This window comes from Grus americana, chromosome 4 (assembly GCF_028858705.1).
Source record: "Grus americana isolate bGruAme1 chromosome 4, bGruAme1.mat, whole genome shotgun sequence".
Classification (NCBI taxonomy): domain Eukaryota; kingdom Metazoa; phylum Chordata; class Aves; order Gruiformes; family Gruidae; genus Grus; species Grus americana.
The window spans coordinates 8365380-8386627 of record NC_072855.1 but is presented as its reverse complement, the minus strand read 5'-3'; the positions used below and the strand labels follow the sequence as shown (position 1 = coordinate 8386627).

The 21248-nt window shown below is 40.2% G+C and overlaps 1 protein-coding gene across 2 annotated transcripts in view; it reads left to right on the top strand.

The window, feature by feature from the left end:
• FAM53A (family with sequence similarity 53 member A) overlaps positions 1 to 14793 on the top strand; it is a 72411-nt gene extending 57618 nt beyond the window's left edge. For both annotated transcript variants that reach the window (XM_054825144.1, XM_054825145.1), the window contains exon 5: positions 13596 to 14793. In XM_054825144.1, the coding sequence (XP_054681119.1) occupies positions 13596 to 13919 (324 nt within the window). In that variant the 3' untranslated portion in view covers positions 13920 to 14793. The remainder of the gene's footprint in view (positions 1 to 13595) is intronic.
• The last annotated feature ends 6455 nt before the right edge of the window (positions 14794 to 21248 follow it).

The window sequence follows — 21248 nt, the reverse complement described above, 5'->3', positions numbered from 1 at the left end:
CTGTCAAAGTAGCCCAGATTTGGAGCTTTTTCCCCTTGAGAGGGACAGACCACTCGGCACATCGGTTGGTAGCAGGCACCGAGCTTTGTATGACAGATGGGGCGCAGCGGTTGCTGCTCGGGTGTATGGAGATGCTTCTCACCAGGAGCAGGCTTCAGCATCCTGGGAATGGCCTGACTCAGTATCACATACCCAAGCAGCCCTTCCATCTACCTGGCAGTTTGTTGGACTTGCTGTTACAAGTGCTGTGCCCTGTTATGGTTGGTTTTGGGTTCTGCTTCCCCCCCCCCCCCCCCCAAAAAAAAAAAAAGTGGTAGAGTGGAAGGAAGCATTCCAAGGGCTACATTAATAATACTGATTGCTTCAAAGTTTTAAAGTCCTCAGGACTCCTTTTAGGAACCCATTATAATGGCTGTATGTTTCTGTTATGCATTTGTAGAATTTAATTTTGACCTGTGCTGGATGCTGGGATTTATTCTTGGGTTTTGCTTCATGTCTTCTATTTCTCGGGAATGCTTCACTTGTGCTGCAAGCCCTAGTAAACCAGCTCACAACCTTTACTGTCACTGCCCTTTGCAAAGGGTAAGAACTCCATGAGCCCATATTTTTAGAGGAATTTTTTGCATTGCTCTAAAGTAAAATTTCTTAATCTGACACAATTAACAGTAAAGCTTTCAAATATTTGTGCTACTATTTTGGATAAAAAGGAAACTTTTGTGACTCAGGAGGATAAGATGAATATATTGCTGCTATCAAGTGCATTTCTGAGAACTTAATCAGTATGCAAGTACCCAAAGCCTTGCTTCACTTAGAATTCAAGGAGCCGGCAACCCCTTCGCTCTGTCCCTCTTGTCATGCTACAGAGGCCACCAGTGTCGTGTCCCATACTAAAAGCAGAATATAAATGTAATCTTGAAGAGGTAATTTGAAGTTTGGGAAAGCTTTTGACTGGGCGGCAGCTGCAGCTTGAAACACCTCATCTTGCAGGGGCAAGGTGCCTGTAGCAGCTGCTCGTGATTCCTGTCTCCCCTTCTAACAGCAGCCTGGCCTGGCAGAATGTACTTGTGACAAAACATCTATGGGCCTAATGAGGGTGAAACTTGGCAACTATTGCCCAGAAAAGGACTGCCAGGAGTGTGAACACTTTTCAGATGGCTTAAATGCAGTTAATGATCAGTTGTTTCTTTCCAGATAGTAACCTTCTTTATGTGAAACACATTGCCCCTTGCATTAAAAAAATCTCTTCAGTTTTGTAACTGAAGACAACATATACTGTTGCATTAGCCCAAGACTATCCTTAGTTGGCAATTCTCATTTCCAAAACATGATTAGGAGGATTGCCGCACAATAAATATTCAGTGTGATCCTTACTTGTGCTTTGGTTTAGGCTCAGTGGATTCTTTTAAATGGGCAAGGAAGAGGGAACTGGGTAAAAGTATGCTCTTGCCTAAGCAAGGGAACAAACTAGAAAAACAGATGGTGCTAAAAATAGTTTATTACCAAGGTCTAAATATGGCTCTGTGATTTTTTCCCTTATAAATAATGCAGCTATAAATCCTGCTAAATATCAATAAGTATTGAATTAACTCTAAACTGCTGAGTGTTACAGAACCTTCTGGCAGCTTTCCAAGCTTGGTGTTGCCCTTCATTCATAGGATCAACATTTAATTCCTTAACAGGGGAAACCTGAAGAATTCATCCTCTTTGAATGGAAACATAGACGCAGGGAGCTTGAATGAGTAGCTACAGGCTAAGGCATCCCATTGCAATGGAAGGGGAGCTGTGCTTGATGAGTTCCTGCTAGGTCGCAGCCAGGATGAATCTCCTCCTTTCTTTTCCGCAACGCATGAACAATCAAAGGCTCCTTTTTTATCTATTGTTGCCATGGAGGGCGTCCATTTAAAGTTTAAATTCCAGCAGGCTTGGGAAGAAGGAAAAGGAGATAGGAGTAGGCTGGGCTGGAGATGATAGGCAAGCATCAAAAGTGAGCTGAAGACAAGCCAGCACTTTGTCCTGTGACAGGACAGACCAGGCTGGGTGTACTTGGTTTTGAATGGATGTCTGGAAGGTTTTTTTTTTTTTGGAGTAGTGAATGAAACGCTACTGAGGTAGCAGGCACAGAGAGCATCTGGCGTTTTGCTTTCTTTGCATCAGCAGAGTGGGTCACAACATGAAATTAGGCCCGAAATGGCATTTAATGAAGTGAGCCCTTGTGCTGGAGGTTCCCTGCGCTCTGACAGTGAGGGAGTAAAGCCTTGAGGATAGCGAAGGAAAGGAAATCTAATTAAAGATAGAGGTTTCCCTCCTGTCTTTTGTAAATGGCATTCTGTAACAAATGTCTTGCCAATAGCTGGAGCTTCTCAGAGCTGTTCAGTGCTGTGTGGCTTTGTCAGACTCAAAACTAGCTCTGTGTTTATGGTACTTTTCTGTAAGCAGTGTGCTAATAAGAGGAGGAGGCAGCTTAATATCTGCTGCAGATTTGCTTTTCCTTTCTGGCAAGTTCCTGTATGTACAAGTAAGTATTCGTTGTTGAAAGAGCTAATGAGTACCAGACCAGCTGCATTTGACATTATGAGAAAAGGGGCCATCTATTAACTCACTAGCCAGGTTTCAGCCAGCTGTGGATATTTTCTTTTTTAATTATTACTTAGCCTGTCATAAAATTGGATTATGCTAAAATTATTGGTGATGTTGTTTGGAATACAATACAATATTGAGTTAAGAGCTATGGCTCAGTGTTATATATAGGGTACTTAGAGTTAATGTGCCTAAGCTGTACCAGAGGGTTTAGAGAGAGGTGAGAGCACTTTTCTCAGGTTTTACCATCTGGGTTTTGGCAGGTGGCAGGGGATTAGGTTTTTTCCCTTGCTCTAAATTGCAAGAGATGGTAGCTAGCAGAAGAGCTGAGTAGTGTTTAATCATTGATATGGGAACTTTTTTCCAGATCTCTTAGCAAAAAAAGAAATCCTGCTTTAATTTTTTTTAAAACTTATTAGAAAATGAGTTTATACTTCTCTGAGTTTAACTTGTGGTAATTTTGGGAGAGGGTGTGCCCTTAATATTCAGTGTTCTTGTAATAACATGGTAATCAAATTAATAGATTAGTGCATCTTCATAGTACCAGATTGGAAGAACTCTTCATTCTGAAACTAGGCCTTTGTCTTTCATACTCTCAGTATTATCTGTTGTGAAACTTCCCTTGCTTTTTGACAGTCACATTCTGACTTGATTCATCATCTTCTGAGAGACCTGAACCAAATTGATTCACCTGAGGTTTTTCTCTACAGAGAAGTTTATTAAAATCCCTTTGGAAAGTCTTAAGTTTAACTGCCACTTTTGTCTTTTGTTAGTCTTGCATTGCAGAGATCAGTTCCTGCTGCATGTATATAGGTGTGATAAAAGCAAAACAGATGTCTCAAGCATGTGAAAATGAACTGATTTAAATTTATCTACATCAATTAGAGATGTCAATTTGTTCTCCCATTAGGATGGGAAATACTGACTTGTTTACATGCCTGTTTTCAAGTATATACAAACTGAAGAGATGTTGGAGGGGGTTTAAGTTGCTATTAGAAGCAACTTTTAGTGGACTACAGTTATAAGTAGATGGTTTCTGTGTGAGTAATCCGGGAGGCCATTGTTTGGTAAGGTTAGCTGCAGATAATCACATAGCTGACCTGCTCATATACTTGAAAATATTCAGTTCGCTATATGCTAATGATGACACGTGTTTCTGCAATAAAACTTAAATATTACTAGAAATTGAATTTTAAATAAATGAGACTTCTGACGAGTTTCCCGATTTCAGTTTTCATTATAGTAATAACCATGTGACTAAAACTTGAAAGGCTTTTACAGTATGCTAGGAAGCTTGCAAGTTGTGGTAGTATAAACAAATTTGACTCTTTAAAATGAAGCATGTGTAATACTTGAATGTATAGCTTTTTCATGCAGACTGATTTTATTACCAAATAGAAGAAAACTGAAGTTGGCCATACAGTGAGAAGTGGGGCTCAGTTGTAGTGTTACCACAGTACTTCAGGATTTTGAATGTTGACTCTTAAAGTATAAGCAACTTCTGTTTCTCTTTTGACTTGGTATGATGTATTTTAAAGCATGTATTGTTTTTCAGTGCTGCTGAAGAGTAAAGGACGACGTATGTGGTTTCCTGATGTGACTTCTTTTTAAAAAGCATATTGAGCATCGACTGCTGAAGTGTTGTCAGCTTTGCCATTTGAACCAATAAACAAACTTGTCCAACTCATACCTAGCAAACAGAAGTTTTAGCACAAGTTGACTCAGTATTTAAAAAAAAAAAGTCTAGCAGGTTTGCCACTTGATGTCGAGAGCATTTCCTGAGCTACCCAGTTTCAGAAATGTTCGCAATAGTCCAAAAATCAGATAGTAAACTAGAAAAATGCAGTGCATGTATTGGAGATTGAAGGTGAACAGCGCTAATTTTGTTCCTTCTAAACAAATGTGTTGTGTTCAACTTAACTTGTCTCTGGAAATAATTAGTGGCGAGAGTCCACCTACAGTTTGAATTAATGCTCCTACAAGAATTTATTGTTAAATTGTGGTTTTTGCATCAGGTTGAGCAAAAGATTCCTAACAGCACTCGTACTTTGTCCGCATGTGTGTATACCCACGCATGCCTGTGTGCACTTGTATAACAAGATCTTAAGGCTTTGTTTTGGACAAGTATTTCTGTAGTGGAAAACTGTTCTGAAGAAGGGGGAACTGTTCCCAAGCTGAGGTTGTGTTTCCCTTTCTCTCCCATCCCCCTTCCCTGGCAGAAATGAACTTTATGGCCCAATTATAGAATCCCTTAAAATGCTAGTTATGATGGAGTGCCAGCATAACCCAATAATATAGGTGAGGCTGACATCTGTCAGTAACTAATGAGGGTAGCCTTAGAATCAGGATTTGGAGTTTACTTCTCTAATTTCTTATAAATTTGACCCATCATATCAACTTAATATTTGACCTGAGGATAAAAAAAATGAATACACTAGAATTTTGAGAACTTGGTACATGGGTTTATTCTGGAAAAAAAAAAAAAAAAAAAAAAAATCAGTGCATGTGTGATTCAGTTGTGAAAGTAATTGTTTGCAGCTCACAGCAAAGTCATGAAGGAATAAGACCTTGGCTAAACTGCTCAGGAATAGAAGTTCTCTATAAAAATCGATGACACACAAATGGCAGGAAATGAAGCCAATATGGTCATGTTTTGAAGCCACAAGGGTCAAATCCTGTCCCATGTTACACTGGTGCATAATCAGTCAACTTAAACCCTGTTACTTGAGAACAGGGTTTGGCATGGTAAAGTGAATTTCAAAAGTGACTGATTACTAAGAGTTTTGTGGAAGCACAGCCACAGCTTTTTCTTTTCTTGTTTGAATGCATCTAGTGAGAAGTCTAGAAACCTAGCAAAACTCCTAGGTTTGGAGGTAACTCTTTTGTTTAGGTTGTTGTTTCAGAGCTAATTATGGTATTCCTCTAACAGAGGAATATATTAGAAGGCTTTGGCTACCCATGGTGGTCAAATATTGAGAGATGATATTGCAAGTAATAATCTTGTTAAGCAGTTTTCTTGTACTGTTGAGGGATATCAATGTTCTGAGCAGCTGTGAAGTATGTTAGTACACATCTATGTGAAGGGATCTGTGTGTAGCTCATGCTAGTGATGTGAGCTGCTTCATTTCCCAGTTTGAAATGCAGAAAGCTGGATGCATCTTTTTAAAATCTGTATGAATTAGACATTATTATTTAAACTAAGTCTTTATAAAGTCACTGTTTCGTATTATTAATGAAGCTGGTAGTGTGCACCTTGGTTTGTTGTTTCCAGGGCCTGTGTTTCTTTTCTGAAAGGAAAGGTAAAAGTTCTTGAATTGGAAAAGATGGAACAACTCTGGCAAAACATTGAATCATTTCTGTTGGGAGAGAGCACGTGCTTACAGTGTTTCCCTCTGTGCCCTTCTACTACAAAACCAGATGTGCTCATACAGCGAGGATGAACACAAACGGTGCAGCTGTTTGTTCATCACACCATCACTCATTAACGCAGTTGGCCGATGTGAATTTGCCAGACTGAGGCCTCTCGAGCTGGTGCGGCTCAAGCACAGCAGAGGCCCAGTTCCACATTGTCCAGCTCTTCGGTTTATCCGTAAGGTGGATAAATCCACTATCCATGTTAGAGATGTGCTTAGGGTCAAGCAAGGAGTAGGGAAATAACTAGATGAAGGTGTGCAAAGACAGTTGTTGCCCTTACTGCTGAGCAATTGCTTTGCTCCTGCAAGAGACCCCAGACTGCAGCTACTGCCTAAGCAAGAACAGAGCTAGAACCCTTCTTCCTGGCCTTATTCTGCTATTTCAGCGCCCTTCTGAGTCTTTTCTCTGTGGTGCTTCTTTCCCTTTGAGGAAGGCTCTCTTCTAATGCATCAGTGCATTTCAGATGAACACTGCTGCTGTATCTAGTAGTTATCTCGTTTGGCTTAAGCTACTTTTCTCCCTGGCCAAAGTCTTGTATGGTATTATTCAGCTGAACATGTCATTATGTTCTTCTTTGATGCTATATTGATTATCAGCTGGTTCAGAACAGTTAAATCAACTATGTGAGCTTCTTCAGTTTTAGTTAATGGAGTAATTCGTAGCATCTGTAGGTATTTATTTTTGCTGGATTGGTACTAAGAGTAATTGAAACTTCTTTAGTTAATTACATGCAGGTGAAACAGGTAGGCCTGATGTTTATAGAGTGTAATTCCACATTCTCATAACAGATTGCATGATTTATACTTACTGAAACAGAAAAGGTAAAAGGTTGCACTTCACAGATCCACCGAATTAGAAAAGGCAAGATGCCAACATCTTAATTAAAATTCCATATTGTAAACTTATTTTAAAATGCAGTTTAATGTTGGCCTGGGTTTTATATGAGGAAAAATTGCCATATATGTTCACCCCCTTCACGTTAGTATTGCTGTTGAATCATGTTCTTGACTGTATTAAGTACTGCATTAACTCACCTTCCAGTGTGTCTTTAAAAACAAAGAAAAAAGTTAACCCCTGTGATGAATGGGCCTGGACTTGTAGAAACTGCTAAACCCCAGCACCTGAGTTTCCTGCATGTATATGTTAGCTCTGCACTAAACTGCCTCTGCCCAACCAAAATTTAATTTAGAAAGGAATCAATAAAAATGGCAGTAGTGTTTCGTCTGCTTAAATTGAGTTAGAGAAGCACCTTTAGACAAATGTTTTCTTTAATCTGCTTAAATTCCTTAGTTTATGTTACTTAATGTTGAAACTTAACTGAGCACATGTACACACTAAGTATGTGAGGGGGTGAGCTAATACCTCTGAGGGGGCCTATGGATTTTCTCCGTAGTTGTTTAGATGATCTTCGCAAACCACTATAAGGAAAAGACATGGAGAGGATATTTAGTTTGAATGTGAATTTTTTTCATATATGGAGTGTCTACCATGAATAATTTTTATGTCTGACTTTGGGGCAAGGGGGAAGCAGGTGTTCAGGCTGAACTTAATCCATGGTAGTTGTTTGTAATCCCAGCTGTATTTTGGATCTGCCATGCCTGTGACTTCACATGGCTATTTGGAATTTGGTGTCATAGCAGTGATTTTTAATTGGGTCTTACAAAGTTTCCTAGCTAAATGAGCAGGCTGCTGTACAGATCTGAAGACTGCAGTGCATGGGTTCCCAGAATCTCCCCAGCAGTGCAGGTGACCAATGTGTGGTGGTGCTCAGGCAGAGAACTGGACCTCCATTCCCCCATAGTCTTTGTTTTTCTCATTTGTAGAACTTTAACTATTCCAGTGGTTTCTGTCAGTTATCTTGCTTGTATTCTTGCATATGTGAGTGTAATTAGACAAATTTAGCAATTCACTTAAATATTTCTATTGCATTAAGCCATAGTATTTTTTCAACTAATACATTAAATAAAAAGCCAGATTGAATCACAGGTTCTTATGGCTCATAAACAAAACTTATAAGGATACTGTGTCACAATTTAGAATGTAAACATAAAAATCTAGGCCAATAAATAGATCAACTTTCATGGTAGACTACACCAGAAAACTGCATCTTAAATCTAGAACAGTCTGGCTAGTGGAAGATGAAAGTCTGTTCCTTCATGATGCTGTTCAGGATGTGACATGAAATGAGTTGATGTCAGTTTACTTCTCTTTCTGGGCACCTACATCTAAAAAATTAAAAAAAAAAAACCAAACAAACCAACCCTTTGAAAATACAGCATAGACAAAGTAGTGAACAAGTTTCATTTCGAGTCGTAGCCATATTGCTGTGTGTCAGCTTGTATTGATTTTTAACTAGGTCTTTGGTTTTGCAAATAGGATTTACCTTATTTGACTACAAGAACAGCAGTAACTTCATCTATGATGTAACGAATGGTTATTATAGTTAAGTGTCTAATTACATGGCAAAATGGTAGCAGTTGTTTACTCTTTCATTCATATCCAGTATTCCATGCTTTTTCTGCTTCCTAGTTATAGGTGATGAAATAAGCATTGCCTTTTTCAATATAAAGGATACATGTTAAATTTCCAGGAAAACGAGGTATAACTGCAGAGCTACAAAAAATGAAAACATGTTTGGTTCCCAAAAGGAATTTGATCACAACTCAGATTTCTTCAGGGTGTCAGGAAATTTCGAGGGATTTGATTCTGTTTCCACAAAATACATAAACAGAAATGTTTTTAACTGTTTGGTTCGTAGCTTAATGCAAGAAAAAGAATGACTTCTCCTTTGATTTATTTCAGATGCATGGTTTAAAGATCTAAAATGGTTTTTGACTTGAAAAAATGTTTAGACACTTAATGTATTTTTACACCTTTGATTTCTTACTTAAGCGGGGAGGAATTCTTTCCCAGTTAACTTTGGTTTTTAGCTTTTAGAGTGTATTAACAAACTTCAGGCATATAATGTTATGAAGAATACTATATTATTTTCCTCCTGTCAGCACTACTTTATACTGATGAAGCCGTGTTTGTTCTCAACTGCAGGCTGCTTAAAGCTAAGGTTATCTGTGAACACTGGAGTCTTCACAAAATGCTCAGTTGCTATTCAAGACAGACAAGTCAAGCATCCAGAGCTTTACTCCACAGAAAGATTAATAGTGTGGTATATAAACACAGCATTTTTCTTACTGTTTTTCACTTTATGCACAGTAGAAGATGCGGGGATTAAGTCTGTAATGGGGTATTTTTTTAATCTATACAACCAGCTGAGATTCCAACAATTTACAATAAACATTGTATATGTCTCCAAGTTGAATTGTCACAGGTAATGATATTAATACAAGTAATTAGATGCATGAAGTGAAAATTCAGTTTACAGGGCAGGACACTGTTCACAACTGTTTGTGGTAAGATGTGATGTCAGTCAGGTGACGGTATGTTCAGAAGGCAGTTTCTCACATGATTCAATGAGCTGTTTAGGACTAGCCTCTTGTGACAGTTTGTTCTTACTGAAGTCCTTCAGTCTGCCTCTTAGCTTCACACATTGAAGAGAAGAGACTTCATTTTAACGAATTCGTAGCATGGTTGGACTTTATTGCTGAGGCTAAACTATAATCTCTGTGGGGACAGGTTCGTGTCTGAGACACGAACACATCATGCTGTATGTGGTGCTTCTGATCTCAAACTTAACTGTAGTATGAGTTACCAACATAAAGGCATTTGGGTTTAAGTCGGTCTGACTAATCTATAGGAAACAAAAGTCCAGGAAGTGAAATAAGGACCTGTGAAGCCCTCAAAGGGAAATGCAGCCCATCTGATGTGTTCCTTCCCCATCTCCATCAACTGGCTAGGTACAGGGAAGCAACAGAAAAAGCCACATGTTGCTCCATGCTTGGGCTGCTTCTTCAGTGCTTTATACTTGGATTTGGTGCTGATATTCCAAGAAATTCCAGGATCTCCTCATCATGAGGGCCACTGCATCGCCCATGTGTTTGATATCCCTCATTGAGACCTTAATAGTCAAGAAACCCTATGTGCCGCTATCTCCTAAAGCAGCATCTCTTGCATCATAGGCAAAAGTCTCAGGGTGGGACAGAAGGCAAGCCAGATAACTAGTCTAATTTGTCTGATGAAGCCTATGGCTTCGGGGAACAGTCCACCCTGTTGTGATGACTGGTGCTGAGAAGCAGCAGGATGGGCTTAGGGCTTCTGGTGGTTTCAGGCTCCCTCTGCTCCTTGCTTTGTGCTGGCTGCTGCAGCTGCAGCTCTTCAGAGCAGCTGTATCTTCCACCCCCATTCAAAACCGAGGGGGAAAATGGGTGGACTTGGTGTATGATGGGGGCATGGGGAAGAAGCTTGAGAACTGCTGCTCCCATTATACGCTAGGTTTTCATGCACATAAATGACTTATTTTTCCCTTGACTACTGTAGCAAATGCTCTAGTTTTGTTAGTAAAACAAAAACAACCTTTTTATTGCTTCTTATATTTGGAAAGTGATGTATTATGGGTTTCTGAACTGGAGGTTTAGTAAAGAGTACAGACATTAGCTTCCTTTCAAGCTACTCTGGGCCTTTCTTATTTGCTTTGTATGGCAAGGGTCTAGAGAGATTTCTTTTATTTCCTTCCCCGCCATTGTTTTCAGTACAAAGTTTTTTTTCTTAATATTCAGACATTTTATCGCCTCACTTCTTTTAAAACTGAGTTTCTTTTTTCTCCCCCCCCCCCTTACACAAAAGAATACTTTTAGCTGATTGAGTTCTATCCATTGCCAACTGTGGACTCTTTTGTCTTGTTAGTCCAGCATCCTTTATAAAATGAGGACCATTGAGCAAGTACTCGCAGGCTCCCCACTGAGCACAATTGTGCTTGAAAGGTGTGGTACTGTACCAGTGTAACATGTAAAGCTGCAGTTTAGAGGGCTTGAATGCATTGCAATTTCTACCTTTTGCTTTGTGAAAGAAGTGGGATTGTGCTGTGAGATAATAAATCCACCTATTTTTAGTTCAGTGCCGTTGTGACAAGTGGGGGAACAAAGAACCAGTTGAATGCGCTTGCTGTTGTGTTGAAACCGGCTAAAAGTTCCCATTCAAGTGATTTCAGCACAGTACAGCTAACAGGCAATTTTCCATTTATGTACACAAACCTTCTAGAAAGACAGCTGTGTGGTTGGATTAATTTCTAGCAGTAAATTGAATAAAAGATATTTTGAAGGCAGACTCGGGAATTCCTTTCTAAAACATTGAAAGCAGAACTTTCAAAGCTTTACTTTATTTGATCCTTTTCCTTCCCAGTGCCTGCTATAAGATTTAAAGAACTGAAAATATTGTCCCCTATATGGAGATACACAACAGGAAATGTGTTCTCTTTTCAAAGCAATGAGATAAAATTAGGATTAAAATATCCTCTAACACTTTCTACTTCAAAAATATGCTGTTTTCCTTTTAGGCAAATATGAGAGAAATTCACACCTCTTAGTCATAAATAAGAACTCAAATGTTTGTTCTTGAATAAGCTGTAAGTGAGCTATATAGAAATGTTTTGAAAACAAGACTGTATTTTATACCAAAACTGTTTTCCTAGGGGAGTGAAATTTGGAAATAGAAAGCTTTTTGATCATGCAAGGTGGTTATATTTGATGCTAGTTAGATGCAAAATTGGATGTGAGTTTTAACTATGGCTAACACTTCGGTGAATTCCTCCTGACAGAGCTATGGTCAACTGTCTTTTTGTGTTTTCCTGAAAGTTGATCTTTGGATGCAGGTCTTGGAGTTGCACAAATGAACTCCTAAATGAGGTCTTGTTTGTGTCTGTCCACAAAAACCTAGATTATCCCTTATAGATCCTTCTGGCTTGAAACATATGGCTTGTTAATGAACAATTTAATGTATATTATAAGACATGAAAGCTGTTTGACCAAGAGAAGAGCTGTGTGCAATATGAGCATAACAGACCTCTGATCACTAGTGAAAAGTGGTGCACTGAAGTGTTTTCACGTGGTGCAGGCTTGGGGAATGCTGCTGCAGTCTTACCTTTATAGAGATACCAGCCATGGTGAACCACCATCCCACCCCATCCCAATACTTCTGTTCACTCCTCAGCCTAGTTGTGCTGTGATTGAACTCCAAAACTCAAATGTCTTGCTTTTTACCTTTATTCAGACTTCCCATCAATTAAACTTTCTAGGTAGATTTGATGTAGGGATGTCCAAGGAACTATATGAACTCTCAGCGTAGCAGTGAGCTTGTTTGCAAGATGTTCCATATGTAACATCAACCCTAAAGGGTCAGGCAAATCACCTCACCTCAGTGAGGTTACTCCATTCTCCTCTCCCTTATCCAGTTGTATACAGGCAAGGCTGACTCAGTCAGATTTCTTCTGAATTCTTGAAGTTTTTTCTAAAAACCACCCAAAGATATTGGTAAGCTGCTGACGTGCAGTGGTGAAGTGGAAAGATTATCCAGTGCTCTGGAAGAGCATCTGGAATATAGCACACTGGGAATGTTGCAATGTTCCTATTTCATCTGAATACATCAACAAATATAAAATAGTTAAGAAATGACAAATTGGAGGAGGAAGCTGAAAATGATGTGAAAGTTGGTCTTGTTCCCTGTGGATATACTTGCAATAAAACGATTGCTGTGTGTATGTGGGACTGGAGTCACTTAACCAGTAAGATACTGAAAGCTAGCATAGCTTTATTCTCCTGGCTCTTACCACCTCTTGAGAGGAGCCCTGACTATTTCACTCTCCTCTCACTGTGTGCTTGTATGAGGCAGAATCTGCTGTCTGTATAGTTCTGTTTTTTCTTAAATGCTGCTTCTGGATTTTGATCAAGGATCCCTTACAGTTATATGAGGAGCTTAGGCATTTTATTCCTTTATCTGAGGGACAGAGGGAGCACATTTACTGAGGTTTTCTTTCCTTTTTCCTTTATTTAGACAAAGGTAAGTGCCCCTCTGTTTCTCATATACTTTTCATTTAAACAGAATTGCTCAAATTCCTGAGCTCTTGTTCAATTGGTACCCAAATGTAAGACAAACGAAGCCAACTCTGGAGCAAGGTGCTTCCAGTAGAAGCTTGGTTTTCTCCTGTTTTGAGGTTACCCAAATATGCCAGTTGCCTTGCAGACTCTTGCTGTCTCTGAGGTGAGGCCGAGGGCTCATTGTCTGCACGCTTGGGAAATTTGAGAAATTAATTGTTGACTAGGCTGCAGTGCAGCTGTCTGACCTAAATGCTGATGTTACCAAATGCTATGCTCTGGATTTGCCAGAAAGCTAATACATCAAACTGGTTGTCTGTAGTTCCTCGTTAGCTGACTAAAGCTAGGGTTTTGGATATTTATGCATAAAAAAGGGGCCTGGTAGTTTTTTCTCACTAATGGGAATCTACGTAGGCAAAATATCTGTGCAAAACCAGGTTGGCTAGTAAGTAAATACCATTCTTCCTTCCTCTTCATGCCCCTTGTTGTTTCCAGATTTACTTTAAATATGTGATTCTCTAATTTCGAGTACATACTCTTGATCTATTCAAGAATTTAAGGAATTTATTCTGCTCCTCCTATACAGTCATGGTTAATATATTCATGTATTTTTTTTAATTGCAGACTTTAAAAAACTCCAAAAGTCTTTGCTCCCTTGACTATGAAGATGATGATGATGACACACAAATGAAGACAATTGTGTCATCCCCATGTGACTCAAATGATCTTATGAACATCATCACCCCTGGTTCCAGTCCGATGAAAGAACAGCTGGATGAAGTAAGGCATCATGGCTCATGCCAAGGTAGCTTCAAAACAAGGGATTATAAGAAAGCAGCTGCGGTGTGCGAAAGCGATGAGGACACAAGCGATTGTGAGAGCACCGAAGAAGGCATCTTTCCTCTAGACTGTGGGGACTTGGACCTAGAGCAGATTGAAAATAACTGAGACTCAAAGTTGTGTGCTAGAATCAGAGTTGTTCTAAATTAAAATGATAGAGGATTACCTTTGCCATGCATAATCCATGTCCCTGAATCTCTGTATTGCCTATCTTGGGCCTGTGTTAGAAGAAATGTTTCAGGTGGGGGAAAAACGTGAACCATTGTTACCTGTTTAGTCTATTGATCAGTATGTGGATGGCAACAAAAAAGTAGGAGGTTAAATGTTATTTTGAACATTAAGGAATAATTTTGATTAAAAATTTCCTAACAGATATTTTGCATTTTTATGGCTTTTACAGTTCTGGAGAAAAAGCATCTCTATTTTGAAATGAATTTTCAGAAGGGCATTCTATAAAACTAAATCTGTCTACAGTGATTCTGGTGCGGGTATATGTTGCTTTTGTTAAAGAGCTTAATGTGAAAAGTGAATTGCTTAATGAAATTGGTAATAAAACCTTCAGATAGAACTCTTGAATATCCAGTTGACAACTGGTCCAAAATACTTAACTGCCATCTTCAACAGTGTCTGGTTAAAAAAAAAAACAAACAAACTTCATAACATGTACAAATGTTCTTTTCATACATTCGGGACTTCTTGATCAAAATATGGTAGTGACCTTAAAGGTTAACATTTTCCATGATTTTACTACTTGAATTGTTTTCTAGCCTGAAGCAATGCTAATTTAGGTGGGATAAAACTGCAAGTAGCTGCCCACCTACTTGGTCATTATGTTTTCTGTGGTTCAAAAGAATGTACAACAAGAGCACTTGAACTTTTAGACAGGGACTTTGTAATGATCAATTCCCCAGGAGGTGATCCCTTCAGCAATACTAGAAGGAAAATAGTCCTTGAATTAAATAAAATGACATTTTGCTTTGCACTTGTGTCTGCTTATGAATTTTACTAGTGGAAAATGTGTAGTCTGTGGCAGATTCTGTAATATGGTACTTAGGTGCAGAATTGGGTGCAGGGGGAGGGCAGATTTCTGGTCATCTGAAAAAAAAAAAGTGACATTAAGTTAGTCTGGGGAGCTGGGGAATAACTCATGCTGGATCCTAAAAGGGTGTCTCGGTGATTACATACACTATAGTCATGTCAAATACAATACAGTATTCATTGCAGACTATTGCAACGCATACTTATTTTGTTAGTTCAGCTACAATAAGGATTTTCCTGAACAAGGGGGAAATTAATTTCAAAATGGTTTTAAATTGGATAGAAGTGGGGAAGCTTAGATTATGGCATTTCAGTGCATCATGTTAGTCTGCTTAAATGAACCAACTCCTACTGTAACTTGTGCCGTAAAACCCAAATCCAGCAACATATTTTAAGTCAGCTAATGGAATGTGATTAAAATAAGAAATAACTATCTTGGGGCATATGACAAAGGCTGTGGCAAGGTATGACTCAGGCTTCAGCCTTGTGATTAGGGTCAGCTTTTTATCATAAAGAGAATTGGCCTTTAATTACTGAACCAGCTTATGTAATTCAGTATCTATACAAAATTTTAAAAGTTTGGGTTGCCAGTAAGAAGCTCTAAACTTTTTTTCTTGCTTTTATAACTCCTACTGCATGTACAACTGTTGAGTGTCAATGACCTGTGATATTGATACTGGTTTACGTGCATAGTAAGGTGCAAGAACGCTGCAAAAACTTGTTGGGTTCTTGATATGTTAATATATATTGCATGGGAGAAAGTGAAGCTGCTCACTGTTGACGAAAATGATTCTCCTTTTTCTAGCTGAGTAAATAAAGGAGTTGCTGTTGGAGCAAAGACTTAAGTTCCTTCAGAAGCTCCTGTAACAGTGTGTGTCTTATCCCACAGATACTTGCTCTGGTGTAGCACAGAGCATACAGATGGTGATATACACATGCGCAAAGCTATGTGACATAATCTTACGCAACTGAGGATCACTGTTCTTGCTGCTACAAGAAATTCCTATGTGGAGTAGCAAGTGAGGTACAGCCAGTTCCCCTCATGGGTAGAAACGCGCTATGGTTCCATTATCCCTCATGGGTAATGGAACAGCCCAGCTCCCTGCTGGACTGCAATTACTAGTTGCAGAACTACGTTTCTTGTTGTGTATTTTTCTTAATTGAGCAATAGAGGTAAGTAAAATCGAATCAGCTTTAATGCAGGATTATAGCAAAGGCCAATAGTACAACTGGGATCACTTAAAAGCTGATTTATCTATTTGAAAGCTCTAGTTAGAAATGTAATGGCATGGCATGAGAAAGCTAATGTGGCAATCTATTTGGCTCTTCTTCCCCCAAGGAAGACAAGCTCCTGGAAGAAGAAAATACCTCAGAGGGCATGGATAGAAGGTGGTAAGATGTGCTTTGTCAAGAGGGAAAAAAGGAACCAAACAAGAAAAACCCCACAAAAAACCCAAGAACTGAAGCTATAAGACAGTGATAAAGCAATGGCAAGAGTAGACAACCAGATAATATTTATTCTGGCTCTGAAATATGATCAGGCTGTGATCTCAATGGATTGACTTCTCTAGCCTCAAAGTTTTCCACTTACCCTTGTAGGTGCACTGTTGTCAGTCAGCACACAGCCACATTCCTACCCGGACACTCGGGTAGGAAGGGGTTCCCCAGCTGAAGGTACAGATACATCTGCTTATGGTAACACAGAACTTGGCCTCCTGGTAAACCAGCTGTTAAAACTTTAAATGGCCCTTTCATGGAAACAAACAGGAAGGAGTGGGTTTAGATACTGAAGAACAAGTTTCATGGAAGTAGTAATTATCTAGTTTAGGCTCTTAATAGTGGGTGACAGGAAAATAGCTGTGCAGCGACACTGGCAAATGAAATCTGCCGAAGAGAATCGGTGTGCTTTGTCTACAGATGCTAATGTAATCCCCCAGGAGAACCAGAGTAAAAGGAATTACTGGTTAAAACTTGCTTCAGATGGGGCAGGCTTTGCGTCACACATGAGATCTGAAGTCCTACTCCAAAAGAAATTCACAGATGATGAGTTTGGCACCTTTGCACATGATTATAGGATAAAATCTGCAGTGGCGGTTGGGCAAATGCAGAAGGCGGTTTGCAAAAAGGGAAAGCATGGTTTCAGAGATTGAATTGTATTTGGTAGTGAGCTGGGCTAGGCTGTAAGCAGCTCCCTTCTGGGAGGGGTTTCCTTCCGTCTTGCACCCAGTGTCAGAACAGAAGGCTGTATTGCATAGGGGTTGTGGGAGTTGCTCTAGGTCACTTATCTTTCATTTTTATTAGCAACCTGGATAACAAAGTCATATGCACGTTAAATTTTGCAGTCAACAGGAAGCTGGACAGATGTGAAAGATAAGATAGCATTAGAATTTAAAAAAAAGTCTTGGCAACTTGTAGAAATCGTTACGACAGAGGAGATGGTGGGGAAAGACAAGATCCTTTTCAGCAAGGCACTAAATTTAGATAGGGTTAAACAACTGCACAAATTCAGAGTTGGGCCGACTAGTTAGCATTATGTCAGATAAGGGATCTGGCAGTTTGTCCTGCTGGTGGTAGAAAAGCAAGTTTCAGGCTAAGGTTCACAAAAGGTGATGTATTTGGTGAGATTCAAGATAATCCTGTGCTTCACAGGAGCACCTGTAAGTATGCAGCTTGACATGCTGCGCTTAGTACTAGAGTGTGCAGTGGAGAGTGGCGTGATTTGACATCTTGAAAATGTGGGAAAATGCACGTGTGAGGAAGCACTGAAAGAATCGAGCTTGAAATCATATGCTAGACTGGGCTTAAGTTGCAGCTAGCATGAATGATAGTTTCTCTTAAGGCTGAATATAAAATAAAATGAAAGACAGGGAATCACTGAACAAATGTGTGGGGAGATGGTAGCTCTTCCACAAATGGAGATCTGGTAAGAGCAAGCATCTGTCTGGAGCAATAGCTACGTTTCAGCTTCCTTTGGGGCAGGAGAAAAGGCTGGCTGACTTCCCACTGTCCTTTCACATCCCATTTTCCTTTGGATCTGTGCAACTTGCATCTCCAAGCAAGCCTAAAAGTTACAAGGTAAAAACTGCTGGAGGAAGAGGAGCTGAGAGTAACACAGCAAGGAAAGCAGTCTGGAGCAGAGGTAGGAGCTCCAGCGCGTGGTTCAACTGTAATCTGTAGATCCTATCTGGAGTTGCCATTTGCCAGAACATAGGCCCCTGTGTCACGAGCTTGGGCTACACTGTGTTTCTGAAAAATACGTATTTGACTCTATCCAAGTCCATTCTGGCAGGCTGGTGCTGAGTGAATTTACGTTTTACTTTCAAATTGCAGGTAAAGGTGCTGATTATCTGCTGGTGTAAAGCTAGCCTCCACAGAACCTCTGAAAAGAGACAGGTTTGTTGGGAAGTCCTCAGTGGTGGTTGGCAGATGCCAGAATGATTTTCCTCAATCTGTTCACGGTGTGTCTTTTGCAAACTACGTGGCATTCATTTTAAAAAGTACTAGAGTATAGATCACTGCTTGCACAGCGAGTTTCCACAGCAGGGCTCACCCTCTCGTTAGAGATCATACAGTGCAGCTCAGCAGATCACCTGGGATGTTTCCTTCAAGGCTTCTGCCTTGTCCTTGAAAGAGGTGAGCACGTGTCATGTGTGCTCACCCTGCAAAGGACCTGCTCCAGGAGCTGTAGGTTGCCACTTCCACCACATCTCTGTGCCTTTTCCACAGCTGTTATAAAGGGACCAGCATCAAATAGTCGGGATCTGGGACCCTGCCACTGTGGCTGCTTATCCTTGGACCCCTTGGTAGAGCTTGTTAGTTGTTTAACGCACACAAAATACGGTTTTAGAGGAGCATTGCTACCATATGCTTGGCAGCCCATTCTGGTGTGTTTTCAAAGTGAGTTCTGACATCAGTTGTTTTGGAGTTTGTGTGTAATTAACATCATCCAAGCTACTGCTCCCACCACCATCTGGTCAGCACTGTAGTCACTGGTATGCTGAAAGCTGGTATTTGCTAGGGGAAAACGAGGGTGCTCTCACTATCTGCAGCTTCTTGTCCCTCTCCAGCAGTACTGCTTTTATGGCTTTGTCCTATTGCAAACTGACTTAGAGATCTACGCTGCAAGTGATTTGACCTGAGGAAGTATTGCATCAACTCTATGCAAACAAGTTTAAAACTTCCTTAAAGCAGCATTTCACTTCTTAAACTCTTAAAAACCCAGACCACGAGATTAAATGTTTCATGATGTTTCAGTTTGGACAAAGAATTGTGATGTCCTGATTCAGGTAGGTTTGTCTGATGAGAGTGATGTGAATGTAAAGTGAGGGCTATTCTGTTGAGTACTCAAAACTTGCGTCCCACTTTCCAAACCAGACTTGGCTGAGCTCCTCCCTGCAGCAGTGTGGAGCCAGAACGTATTCCCAGGGCACTCAGCTATGGACTGGGGTGACGTTCAACTGCCCCAGCTGCCTTCTCTTTTTTTGGTTGGTTGGGTTTTTTTTTTTCCCTTTGCTCTTCATCTTACAGCTACTCTCCGTCAGGTGGGTGGTTGAGACCCTGCCTGAATGGGTTTCTGCAAGTGTCAGAGCTGTGGCCCATGGCTAGGTAGCTACAGCAAGAGCAAGGTCAGCGCTGTAGCCCTTGCTTGTGATGTGTGGGGTAATGCAAGGGGATTGCTCCTCAAAATGCAGGGCTGCTCACATCTCAGGCAAGCGGATATTCCTCAAAATCCATTCTTACATCGTTCTCAGGCAGAAGAAGAGGGAGATCTTGGAAAGGAGAGACAGAGGATGGCCCTGTACTGTCTGTAGCTTTTGCTTTTTTGCAGCTAATGAGGCTTCGGTCCAGCATACAATGACCTGATTTTGCTGCGTGCCCCTGCGTCACCCTCCCAACGGCTCTTTCCATGCACTGAATGAGACGTGTTCCCGTGGAAGACGGAGCACATCGTTACATGAATGGAGAATCTTGCATAGCACAGAAAAGGTGCGTGAGAGTGAATTACAAGTCTGTAGGCAGCCTTGCGTCTGCTATTTGCTGATTCTGAGGGACTTTGCAATTTTCATCTCCCTTTAACACACAGTTTTAAAAACATTATGTGATCCAACTCCTCCATTGAAAAAAGATAAGAAAACATACTAATTCTCCAGATTTGGTCATCAGTATTGTCCTGATCTTAAGACCCACAACAAAGTTATTTCACTGCATGAGTGAATGACAACAAAGTCATTCTCTACTGCCTACTAATTTGTTTATTGTCTGATAAGATGTATCCACCAGAGGGAAATAAGATGCATGTTTTGCAGATGTCTTCATAGCCTGTTACTTACCAAGAAAGCAATGTCTGTGCCTAGAGAACATGGGTTTTATCCAGGATATTTTAAGTCTGGCTATTACAAGATGATCTAGTTCTGGTTTTCCCCTTGGGCTCATTAGCATCCCTAATGCTTCCCCATCAAGCCGTTCTGTCCCCCATGCTGCTCGGTTACATCCATCATCTTCTCTCAGTTTGGAAAATCACGTCCAGAGGTGGTTTGTTGGAAGGATTTGGGTGGTGTGGGGGTTATCCGGGCAGCAGCAGGGAGCTGGGACAGCAGACACATGCCCAGCACATATGAAATGTTTTGAGAGTTGAGCTGCTGAAATCTCATAGAAGAGTTTACAAACTGGCGTGTAAAGCAAGGTCAAAATTGGATGAAATTTTACAGGAATCACAAATGCTGTGACACTAGCTTTGTGATGGTCACAGAAACCCTGACAAAGTCCCTAGAGATGCTCAGGCTTCTAGCTAGATGATTAGTGGTTTGTTGTTGGTAATTTTTTTTTAATTTAGCAAAGCATAGTTGTGTTTTCTTTTTTTTTTTTTCCTTTGTATGAAGATTGTTGAACCAATTTAGCTTTTTCTTTTAACAAAAAGAAGGAATCAAGCCAGAGCAAGTACCTGACATGGAAGAGCTCCATTCTGAACACGTTTAAGCTATTGGAAACAAGTCTAAAATCAGGATTTTTAATGGAAAATGTTGGGTGACCTGATCTTAGAGCTCTTCTCCATCATGTAGGGCAGGGTAAGTGTGTCTGACTTGTCTGTCTAATGTGAATGTTCTGCTTTCAAATGTCATTATATTGGAGTCTGTCTAGGGCAAATGAGAAAATGGCGGCAGAAACAAAGAGGGGGAAAAACCACAGAAATCCACAGAAAGAGAGAAATTTGAATAGAAGAAAAAAATCTAATGTAGGAGATCATTATTTAAAGGCACTTCTACCAGTCTACCTTAGTCAGGGCTGGTGGGAATGGCTGGGCTAGTCTTTAGGCACCAGCCTGTTTGACTTCTCACCAAGAAGAGTTTCCTAAAACCATTGCTCTTCAGGAAAAGAATGTGACTTTAGCCCATAAGCAGG